Source organism: Oreochromis niloticus, linkage group LG13 (genome assembly GCF_001858045.2).
Source record: "Oreochromis niloticus isolate F11D_XX linkage group LG13, O_niloticus_UMD_NMBU, whole genome shotgun sequence".
In the NCBI taxonomy this organism is placed as follows: Eukaryota; Metazoa; Chordata; class Actinopteri; order Cichliformes; family Cichlidae; genus Oreochromis; species Oreochromis niloticus.
The window spans coordinates 11,918,963-11,931,288 of record NC_031978.2 but is presented as its reverse complement, the minus strand read 5'-3'; the positions used below and the strand labels follow the sequence as shown (position 1 = coordinate 11,931,288).

Sequence of the window (12,326 nt, the reverse complement as noted above, 5' to 3'; positions counted from 1 at the left end):
CACCGTCGCCAAAATGCTTGCTCATAAGGGGTCATATGATTGTTGGGATTTTCTGTTTTCTTTGCATTATTGTAGGGGCTTTACCTTGCCATATAAAGTACCTTGAGGCAATCTGTTGTGATTTCGTGCTATATAAATAAAAGTGAATTGAAAAAATTGGATCATTCCATAGGACCTGTTGTCAGTGATTTTCAATCCAGTTCTTCTATAAATTGGCATACCTTAGCCTTCTCTTCCTGTTTCACTTTATTATGAAGGCTTCTTGACAGCCATCCCTCAACTGAGATGAGGTTTCAGTGAAGAGTAGATGGATCAGCTAAAAGGCCAGATTCACCTCTCAGGTCCTCTGTCAAGTCTTTGCTAGATTTCTTGTAATTTTCTTAAGGACACGACTTTCAGATACTGGTCATTTGCTTGCATTTTTTTTTTCTTTTTAGGTCTGATACTTCTTCTTTTATCCCCCACTTGGACAGCTTCCTCAATTTTTTTAAGGACACACTGCACACCCTGCAGAGACATGTCAAGTTTTCAGCTAATAGCTCTTTGTTAATTGCCTTGTTGGTTCAAAAGTACCAAATTATGGCCATAAAACTGGCCATAATTTTAACAAAAAACAGATTCAACAAAAGAAATTGGAACAAATTATATGCTTTGCAATGGTTGCTGGTAACAAAGTGGCTAAACAGAAATTAAAATTTGTTCTTTGCTAAGTTGTCACTGATTCATCTCTTGAATTAGATTACTTTTTTGTGCTTGAATGACTCATAGGTCAGTATTAAGTGGTGCAGCAAAAAAAAGAAAAACATTTATCTGTAAAAGGACAGAACTGAAAAAGCAGCCAATGACCAAAGAAAGACCTCCAGAAAGCCTGGAGAACCTGGTGGTCAGCACTTTTACATGGTACTGTACATTTTAAACTTTCTTTAGAGAATAACAATGGCCAAATAAGTCTTTTTTTCAGATTTAGGGGCTGTTTAATCCTGTGTTGTGTTATGTTTCTTTGCAGGCTACTCTTAACTTAAAAACCAACCATTCAGCTGAGAACTGAGAAGTCCTTTTCAGGTTACAAATCCACTGACACAGATCTGTGTCAATAAGATTGCCAATAAGTGAGTCATCACTAAGATCATATCTCTTTCCTGTTGACTTGAGAGCCTGCCTTACAAGTCCACCAGGAAATGTTATTTGAATCAGGTAGTAGTTGGCTTTTTTTTTTAAAGAGAAAAGACATTATACCCTGCTCAAAACAAGGCATACATTATTTTTTAAATGGATTATGCATCAAGTCAAATAATGATTAACAGAGTTTTCTTTGCTGCGGGGAGATCATCTGACTAAAGGCCAAAAGGTTAGTGATCACATGTTGGACTCCGACATAATGTAGTTGCCTTTTTGAAACAATTCATGATGATTTAAAGTAAAATGTTTAAACAACCTAGTACACGGGGGAGTTTTGGCATTTCTGAGTAAGACTATATAATTAACCTGTGGCATTTTGATAAACTATACTTCCAAAAATAAATATTTCCTTCCTACACCCAGATCTAAATAAAACCTGTTAACCACAGAAAGAAACCACATCATTTAAAAATGTCTTTATTTTTATCCTCTGCATCAAAGACTGTGTTTTCAGACTTTACATTCAGACAACAGGGTGAGACCACATGCTGAGGACAGAGGAGGCAGGTTTGTGTGCATGGGTGCTCTCTCATACAATCTTCTTTATTTATGTGTGTATAACTCTTCATACAGTCCTGTCTGTATGTGGGCATGAGTATGGGCACTGTCACAGATGTGTTTTCTCTCTCAGACAGTCTTTTGATCAGTTGCGTCTGGAACTGTTGAGGCAGATGCTGAATCCTCCTGGGTCTTGTCTAATCCCTGGCTGCAGCCCTGCTCGCTTAACTGTGTGTCGTCTTTCACCGTGACTGCAGCGTTGGAATTGGTGGCGTCTATACTCTCATATGGCTCTGATGTCCACTGAGGAAGAAAGGATGAGAGAGGAGGCCGGTTTCAGGCACAGGAGAGCATTCGTTGTTTGTATAACGCAACTAGCATGTTCGAACACAACAAGAATATCAGGCGGCAACTCTGATCGCACCACTCAAATGTGTCAAATGATGCATGAGAGTAAAAATCTGATTTTTACTTAGTTTTTTTCCTCTATTTTAATTCTGGACTTCACAATTTGGGCTCCAGGAGTACAAAACAACCGAAATGAGAAGAGTTCTCTTTCTATGAAGGAAGAAAGTCATTATAATACACACAGTAGTTACATATCATGAAATCTGGGAAATTGTGCTTATTAGTTTTCTGCCCAGGAGCAAGATCAAGAGACGATCGATACCACTCTCAGACCTGTTGCCTAATTATGAAACTACACTCAGTAGATGGTACGTGTTTGCTTAAAGTGCAGTTGTGCTCATTAATAAATCAAGATTTTAACTTTTGGACTCCACTAGAATAGCTTGGAATGAGTCACAATTTTTAAACACATGCACAAAAAAAATCCTATTTATTGTTTTATGATGCCCCCCTAGAGTCTAGGTGTCTCTGTTTTGGGTTTTTGTGCTGTGATTTGTTCTGAAGTAACTAACTGAAGGGTAACTGGCTACACTGAGCTGCACATGGGACCAAAGAGCTTCCTCCTTCCTTCAGTTATGGGCTCTGTCCTGACTCTGACACCAGCCCTGAGATGCTGACCAGCTTAGCTACATCATGATTTATAAGGTGTCCTTTGCTTTAGATACTCTGCCACTCATCTAGGCTTGTCTTACACTACTTACCTGCTGACAAACACGTCCGCTTTAGTTAATTATGTTATCATTTTCTAAGCTGCCATCTTTTATGGTCTTCCTGTTCTGTCACAATCTATTGGATGAGCTGTTATATATAACGCAGAGTCTCCCCTTTTCAGCTTTCTTCAACTTTTTTCAAAACTTCAAACAGTAAAAATATGGGACTTTCTCCACTGGGAAAAAACCCCACACAAACATTTTTTGCCATCCACAAATTTTGGGGTTATCTTAAAATTTAGACTTAATAACTCAAAATTTAAAATTCCTTTCTCTGAAGTTTCAGTTGGTAAGTCTAAATTTGGAGATAATAACCTGAAATGTTGACTTCTGAATCTTAAAGCAATTGTTTTTCCAGCTGCTGAAACAGACTTCCACAGATTGATCTGTAGTTTTAGAGCAGCCTGAAGCCTGAACATTTGGCTCACAGAGACTCCTTGTAAATCCACTGACATCCTTATTTGAAACCCTGGTTATGTTTAATATGAGCATCCACCTTAATAACAGTGAATACATGACAGAAAATAAGGAAAAGCAGAATACGGGACTGTGAATAAGTATACGCCGCCCTCCTTCCTGATGCATTAGTTTTGTGCATATTTTCACACTGTTGTTTCAGACCATCAAACAAATTTTACTTTTAGACAAAGTCATACGAAATGCAATTTTTAAATAATGATTTCATTATCAATCAACCTGGCCCCATTTTTGAAAATTACCCCCCCCGCCCCCCTTTCACAAATTAACTGTGATTCACCACATTTTTTGGAAAGCTGAGTTCCATTTCACTAGCAACACCCAGGCCTGATTACTGTCAGACCAACTGAATTTTTAAAAAATCGCTTGAATAGAACGTGTCTGACAAAGTGATGTAGATTAAAAAGTCTCAAAAAGTAACAAATCATACCACAATCTAAAGAAACTCAACTATAGATGAGAAACAAAGTCATTGACATCTATCAGTCTGAAAAGCTTAGAGTAGCATTTCTAAGGCTTTGGGACTTCACAGTTAGAACCATTTTCCACAAATGGTGGAAACATGGAACAGTGGTGAACATTCCCAGGAGTGGCCAGCCTACCAAAATTATTCTATATTCTATTCTATAAGCCCGCACAGGTGACTCATTTAGAAGCTCACAAAAAAAAAAACCCCAGACCAACATCTAAAGAACTCCAGGCCTCATTTACTACAGGTAAGGTCAGTGTTTGTGATTCAACAAAAAAGCAAGAGACTGGCCTTGGAAAACGTCCAAGGAGAAAACCACTGCTGACCAAAAAGGCTCATCTCACATTTGCCCCAAAACTCCCTAAAAACTTGTTGGAAAATATTCTGTGGACAGACGTGACAAAAAATGTAATTTTTTGGAAGGTTTGAGTCCCATTACGTCTGGAATAAAACTAACAACATTTTATAAAATTAACACGATACCAGCAGTCAAACATGGTGGTAGTTGTGGGAGGGTATGGGACTATTTACTGTGACTGATACAACCATGAATTTTGCTCAGGTTGTCTTTGAATCTCAAACGCATTTGGATTATGCGGCAGCAAGTTCACCTCTGAATGGCTCAAAAAAAGCAATTACTTTTTCACGCAGGGCCAGGTAGAGTTTTCTTTCCCTTTACTATATGAAATCATCATTTTAAAACTGCATGTTGTATTTACTCTGATTTTTCTTTGTCTAATATTAAAATTGTAAATCCAATTTAATCTTCTCAAACAATAAAAATGAGCTGTGCTTTTAGACAGACGCTGGATATGAGAGAAAAATCAGTCTCTTATCTATTGGCAAAAACTGCAAACAAGCTTCTCGAGATGTTGAATTGTTCCCTTAGTATTTAAAACCTCTACAAAAGAACCCCAGTGGCACAGGGTGTTCAAATGTTTTGACAAGCAAGTCGAACTAGGAAAGAATGTTTTTCTGTATATGTGTACATCTAACTGCTGCCTACCTAGTCTAAACTGTGTTGTGGAAACAGTCTTAAATGGGTGCAAAATTCAGACAGTGCTCTCTTCCCCACCCACCTGTGTGGCTCTGCTGCTGGACCTATGTGAGGGCCCGATGGCGATGTTGACACTGGAGGACGACTGTGTATCGGTGGTGTTGCCCCCTTCAGCAGCGGACAACCCGGAGATAACCAGGCCGCTGGAGAAACTACGCTTCCCAAACAGCAAGCTGAGTGTGGATGAAGATGAGGAGACCTGGCACCACAAGGAACGGAGATATTGCAGTTCTGTTATAGTGTCATACTGTAAACACTAAGGTGATTTATCGGAACATCAAGAATCTCAGTTTTCAGATCTTCCATCTGTCGGCCATGTGTTTAGGCATGCTGCATTAGCAGTGTACAGTTCCTACCTGACTGGAGCGCTGCTGATGCTGCGCTGCCTGAAGCTGTGCGCTGATGCCACCTGCTCCTGAGAGACGAGGGACCTGGAGACAGACAAAAATCCTCTTTACACTCTTAGTAAGGGAGCACAAAAGCAGCTGCAACTGAGAAAAGTAGGCTTTTTACAATGTGTGTGTATACCTGGGAGAATATAGAAGCTATGGAAGTGTTAAAGGACAGCTGACTGTTGGACAGACGCTGGACAATCCCGTTGTTGGAGCCCGAGTCCAGGATGGGGCCAGACTGGCTGCTGACAGGGGGACGCTGACTTTGAGGTTGCACTGATCGACTGCGGTACTCTCTCCTGGCTGTAGAATTAAAAACGTGAACATTTGTAATGAAACGCAAGCTTTAATAACCTAATGTACAAATTAAAAGCATGTTGTCTTTGACTTCAGGATTTTAGTTAAGCTCTCTGTGGTCTCTTCAAAAATAAAAACACAGCTACATCTGTAAGTATTTGGACAGTGATGCAATTTTTATAAGTTTTTCTCTGTACTGTACACCACCATCAAAAAAAAAACAAGATGTGAAATGAAGACTTTCATTTTTAATTCAAAGAGTTTAGCAAAAGCACTGCAGTAACTGTTTGGATTTTTATACACAGTCTTCCAAAAGTTATTGGACTAACATTTCCTTCCTAAAATGGTGATCAAAATTGTTATAATGTTAACATAAGTAAACTGAGTAAATAATTTTCAGAGTTGAACTAAAACCATCTAAAACTATAGCCAGTGAAAGTTTCAACTCAAACACATGTTTTGGGTTGTTGGAAGACAAAGTGATGACACAGAGCAGTTTTGCTGCTCACTGGTTTTGTTCCAAAAAAATTATTCTTTTTTCGGGATTCCTTCCAGGTTGATGAGAGTCCCAGCTCCAGATGCACTGAAGCATCTCCATAGCATAATACTCCCACCACGTTTCACTGTGGGGATGTTATTTGTTGGGTTGTACGCCTCTTCCTTCCAAACATGTTTTCCAAACATGAGCAGCATCTCTGTGGCCAAAGACCTCTAGTTTTGTCTCATCTGACCAAAGGGCGCACTTCCAAAATGCATGATCTTTGTCCCAGTTGTTCTTAGTGTACTTCAGTATGACTTGAAGGCATCTCTTCTGAAGAAATCAAGATTTTCTTGCACTGAGTACATTCCTGTGCAGGTCTCTTTCAATACTACAATTCCTGACCGGTCTAAGTCATTTACTAATGTCTTGGCAGTTGTTCTGGCGTCTTCACACATCTCTCAGTAGTTTTATTTCCAGAGTATTTAAAATCTTTTGCCTCCTACCTCTGCCAGGCTTATTCTGTACTGTGTGGCTCTCTTTGTATTTCTTGATGATACTTTTCAATCCTCTTCTTTACACTTTGAAAAAAAGTGACAACTTTTTATATCCATCTCCTACTTTGTGAGTATCGAAAATGATTTTTCTCAAGTTGAAACTGATTTCCTTTGTTTATGGCATGACACTTTCTCAAGTGACAGCTCAAACCCTTACTGAATTTTTTTTTATACTGTGTGTAAATTGCAAGATATCCATCAGTTTTAACTTGATTTTACAAATTTTGAACATTACACAGTTGCTCAGCAGTGGTTTGTACTATGGCTCAGTGGGAGGTTAATAATTTTGGCCCTCGTATTTTTTGTGTTTTCTGAAATATTCCTCTTATTGTTTGCAAATTTAAAAAATAGCATGTTTAGAAATGCTATGGTGAAAATCTGTAGCTTTACACAGACAATTTCATAGGGGCACTAATTATTTTGTCCTCATATGTAAATATTAATATCACAGCGTAGTGTCTATAGAATAATGGAACAAACTGTGTTTGCGATGGTTACGCCTTGTATTAATCATAAAATGATACAATTTATACCACTGGGTTTAAAGTATCCCGGGAAAATAAAGGCTTGAATGTGCATTCCGAACAGGAAGAGGATAACGCCTTTGTTATATCTGGAAGTTACTGCTAACTTTCCTGGGGTAGTTGTGGAAAAACAGACCTGCTGTCAAAGGAGGAATAGTGACAGGAATCTAAAGTGCTTTAGAGTTCAAAAGCTGACCTTAATTTTACTACATAAGTAAGCAGCCTAATCATTAGTTACATGCGAAAAACTGAGTTAATCCCATGCTTGTAGAAACACCACCTGCTGCGCGAGTGACTTTATCGGTTTCTCACATAATTGTGGAAGAATTTTGTCCCACTCTTCTTTACAACGTTGCCTCAGGTTATTGAGGTTTCCAGAGATTCATTTTTGTCCCACCACAGCATTTCAGTTGGGTTGTAGTCTGGACTTTGTCCCATTTTTCTTGATTCTTTTCTTTTTCGGGCATTCTGTTGTAGTTTTGCTGCTGTGCTTAGGATCATTCTTTTGTGGAAAAACCTAATTTCTTTCAAGTCATAGTTATTGTACAAAAAGCCTCATATTTGAATCTAGAGTACTTTGACACACAAAGGAGTTCATAATTGACTCAACAGCCGCAAGGTTCCCAGGCCCTGTGGCTACAAAACACACCCAAATCATTACCTCTTCACCACCGTGGTTAACAGTTGTTATGAGGTGTACGTTCTAATATGCTGTTAAGTTTTTGCTAAACATGGTGCTTTTGATTATGATCAAACATCTCCACTTTGTCTTTGTCTCTCTACAGGACATTGTTCTGGAAGTTGTGTGGTTTGTTCAGATGCAACTTTGCAAACTTGAGCTGTGCTGCCAGTCTTTTTCTAATCATACTGTCATTAACCTTAACATTTAACATGGTAACTGGGGCCTGTAGAGTCTGAGATGTTCACTCGTCATTCACTCATCGAAGATCGTAGCGTTGTGTTAACACACACCTGAAGGCTCCAGACCAGCAAACTGCCAAAACATCTGCTTTCATAGAGGTAGCCACACTTGTTGATGATCAATTAATTAAATGCATTTGATTGACAGCACCTGGATGCTACTCAGTACAACCTTAATGCTACTGGAAGCGGTGCAGGTGTACTTAGTTTTTCACATGATGCACAGATTCTTTCCTGCAGCGGGAAAAACTTCCAGTGAAAAATTTGTCTGATTGTACAGAACTATAGGAAAATGACCCTATTGCTCAATTCATGTTTGACGTTAGTAAACACTTTTCTGATAGGTGTATGTTGCCTTTGCTTGTTTCAAATTTAAAATAAAACTACATATTTTTTTTATAAAGCAGGGTCAGAGAGTAGGCTATATAACAGACTATAATTTAGGGCGGGGCTTAGGTTTGAAAAGTTGCATAGCTTGACTTTGGTTCATGTGATTAAAAACAAACAAAACCCAAACATTATTAGGTTTAGATCGAGGTTGTAGTAGAAGAATTTGTACCAGCATTGTGGTGTCTGTGGCTGTGTGCCGTCCTGGCTCTGTGCTGGCTCAGGCTGTTGGATGTGACAGAGGATGGGCGGTTGTGGCTCAGCGATGACGACCCACCAGCACCGCAGTCCACATCCTCCATGTTCATGCCGCTGTTACAGCTGGTCAGGTTGTCTTTACGCACCCTGCAGAACACAAGCACACAGCTCTGATTTATTTATTCATGTCCACATCAGTGCAAGGGATGCGCACAGACATGGGGACGCTCAAAAATTTAGCGAGCCTTAACTATCAGCACTGCTTAAACCACACACACACACACACTCAGAGATGTTACGTAACTATGCTAACATATGTGGTGGTGGTGGTGTTCCTCTTAAATTAGTTAAATGTGTTCTGGCTGGGGAGGCTTGATCCATCTCCTTATCTCCTTTTCTACTTAGTCGAATTAAGACAACACCTTTCAGTCAAGGCGGATGAAACAGGATTAACAATCTAATCTAATCTGAAAGGAAAACTCTGCCCCAAGAAGCTTAAGGGCGAACTGCGCACACACCATTAGCTGACCTGCAGAGGTTAATGCAGCGCCTGTACGATAAGCTCTACCGAAGGTATTGTGTAAATGATGGAGAGAGAAACAAAAGGCAGGATGAAACTGGGGCTAAAGGAAGAGAGAGCCAAGGAAGGAGGTTTCTGCATAGCAAAGCAGAGAGTTAAAGCTTTCAGCTGCCCTCTTACTCTGTAATCCAGCTGTCTATTTCTCTCAAACATGCACTTGCACTGTCCCTGTACATGTATTTAAAACTACATCAAGTTGGCAGAGAAGCCTCTTCGCAGCACTGACTACCACCAAGTCAATATCTGTAAATCCACAGAGCAGGCAAGGCTCCAACTAAGCAGGCAGCCAGAGCATTACACTGCAGTTTGCATCTTATCCAGAGTGATTTATACTAAATGCAACCAGCTGAATAAGAGCATTAGGAAGCTGGCATAAACTGCTTTATCCCAACTTTTTCCCCTTTTGTCCTGGAGACATAAGGCCTTCTGTAACAGCTCAGAAATATATATAGATATATATCAGATTTAGTCTTTGTGACTTACAAAATGCTATTAAGTAGATGATGCATTTTAGAAATCGCCTGGAGAAAAACAGAGAATATATACTTATTTGGTGTAACCACAATACTTTTGTACTCATCTCCGTTCTTATTCACCTCTTTGAAATCAGCAGGCAAACTGTGGCAAACTAAAGGGTTAAAGCAAAAGACAAAATGATGGTAAAAAGAGCTGCTGACACTTAGAGGCATTTGTCAGTGAATTTCAATGCATACTATATCAAGAGGAAAATCCATAACATCTGCAACTGATGCACATGAAGCGATTGCACCGTCACACACTGCAACTGTCCACTGGGGATGTGATGGGCCACACTGAACATGCACCGTGTGCCGGAAAACTACTACAACTTACTTTCTGCAGTCTTTGCAGCAGATAATTAGCTAGTCCAGAAATTCAAATCTTCTCTCCTGAAATGATTTTGTCCCAGTTTCAGAGATTAAATCAACTAGATGAATAGAAGAAATATGAAAGTTTTTGCTGTATGCGTGCCCTCTAAATATTCCAGATAAAGAGTGTGTTATTCAAGACTCCTCAGAGGCTCATGGTTCAACCAGACTGAACCCATGACCTTCAAGTTACAGCATCATCTTCTTACCCATCAGAGAGAACTAAATAAAGTCTGTTTTCTGTTTATCTTTAGCATGTGAAAAAAACCCACCTAATTTTGAAGCACAGTCACAGGAAGAGATTTGGAAAAGGCTGAGCCTGGAAGGCAAGAATGAAAAAAGAATAACAAACTGCACTTTCTACTTAAGTGGGACAAAATGTACTGACCGCAGCCATTTAGAGCAGAGCCAGGAACGAATGGCATCCAGGCTTAAAGCCCCTCCTCCGATGCCGCGTAGCGTACGGTGTGTTCCTGCGTATGAAGTTGTCAGAGGTGACACATACCTAAAAAAAACAAAAAGAAAGAACAGGGAAAACGTCTATGTGAGTGGGCTAAATACTTCTATTGAAGCAAATTAAGATTTTCCTGCGTAATAATTTGGCACGCACATGGGGTAGCCGAGTGGCTGGTCACAAGAAGAGTTGACCATGTTCCTCAGTGCTTGCTTTGAGTTTTGGATGCTGCCTCGCTCCGGGTTTCGGTTCCTTAAAAATATCAACTCCTGCTGCTGTCCTGCCCAGAGGCCTCGCACACACTCCTTATTGATCTGAAGAGGTACGGAAAAAATGGAAACAATCATACAGGAGTACAAAGTCCAAGCACGAGAGAAGATCCAGAGAACATCTGGTCTGTTTTATACAATGTGTGAATATGACAATGCTGTGGCCTGATAATTAGCATGTTTCAAGGTGCTTGTGTGAGGATTTTGTAACATCTGGGCAGCCTTAGGGTCATGGGAATGACACTGAGCTGTTCCTTTGTAATCATCATGTAATTTTAGGTGGTGTAAACTTTAAAATTGACCTATTATACTGATTTCTAACTCCATGTGAACCAGGTGCTTTTGGCAGACACCAATAAGCCTCTGGAATAATTCTGGCTGGATATGTGACCACTCTTCTTGGTAGAATTTGTAGACCTCATTTACATTGGTTAGTTTCTTGGCACAGGACCTTCTTTGAAGTGTAGTCCACAAATTTCTGATACGGTTGAGGGCAGGGCTGTGAGAAAGCCATTCCAGACGATAAATGTTAGCCTGTTTTATCAGTTCCAAAAGGAGTTTTGATTTCCGTTTGGGATATTTGTCCTGTTGGGACACCAAATTGTGTCCAAGTTTCACTCATCTAGCTGTTGACATGAGATGATATAAAAAACCGCAACAAAACAGCCCTAGACCATGATGCTACCACCACCATGCTTGACAGTTGGTACAGTGTTCTTGGGTTTGAAAGCTTCACCTTTACTCCTCCAAACATGTCACTTGTCATTGTGGCCAAATAGCAGAATTTCTCTCTGACCATAAAACATTTTGTCCATTGGCTTGTCCATGTGGACAGCTGTAAATTTCAGTTAACCATGAAGGTGCTGATTTTGGAGCAGGAGTCTTTGCCTTGGTTGGTGCCCTCAATGCACCAGCAGTTTAGTGACAATTTTGAACCTTGGTGGTTCTTGGGATTTTCCTGAACATCCAGTTTTCTCTCATCTGAGGGTGACAGTTTGGGTCTTCTTCAAGACCTTGGCAAAATAGTGATACCTGTACTTGTACCGTCTTGGAATCTGGAGACCTTCCCAACTTGTGTAAATCTACAATTCTCCTTCTTCACTGAGTTCCTTCGACTTCCCATTTTTTTCTGAGTATTGGTCAATCCAATTAGTGTTGTTGAACAAATCCTTTTTATGCTGGCAAAGAGAAACTAAGATATGTAGTCAACCATGATCACCAACATGAAGTTAATAGGCTTTGGCCTTGTCGAGTTAAACGACACTGAAGAACTTTTAACGCCACTAATTAAAATATTTAACTGAGTGTTTTTTATATATTTGAGCCTTTATATACACTTTTGACCCTGTGTGGATTAGAGAAAATCCAAAATAAATTCAAACTTCCAAATCTTGTTTTTTTAAAGTCATTAAAGAAGTATGCTGTACAATCATTCCACCCTGGAAAAAAAACAGCTCAAAGAAATCATTAAAAGCCCAGAAATACCATAAAATGATGAGTGTATGTAAAATAGACGTGCACATTTTCAAAAGTCCATCTTACATCCTGAAGGGAAAGCAGCAGCTCCAGAATCAAAAGTAGTTT

At 39.6% G+C, this 12,326-nt stretch overlaps 1 protein-coding gene across 1 annotated transcript in view; it reads right to left on the bottom strand.

The window, feature by feature from the left end:
- Positions 1–1,580: 1,580 nt before the first annotated feature.
- Positions 1,581–12,326, bottom strand: part of pcnx2 (pecanex 2) — a 41,446-nt gene continuing 30,700 nt past the window's right edge. Inside the window, exons 34-40 of the mRNA XM_003438418.5 lie at positions 10,630–10,787; positions 10,408–10,524; positions 8,527–8,699; positions 5,327–5,493; positions 5,155–5,229; positions 4,821–4,997; positions 1,581–1,980 (exon numbers count right to left, since the gene is read on the bottom strand). Of these exons, the coding sequence (XP_003438466.1) occupies positions 1,807–1,980; positions 4,821–4,997; positions 5,155–5,229; positions 5,327–5,493; positions 8,527–8,699; positions 10,408–10,524; positions 10,630–10,787 (1,041 nt within the window). The 3' untranslated portion in view covers positions 1,581–1,806. The remainder of the gene's footprint in view (positions 1,981–4,820; positions 4,998–5,154; positions 5,230–5,326; positions 5,494–8,526; positions 8,700–10,407; positions 10,525–10,629; positions 10,788–12,326) is intronic.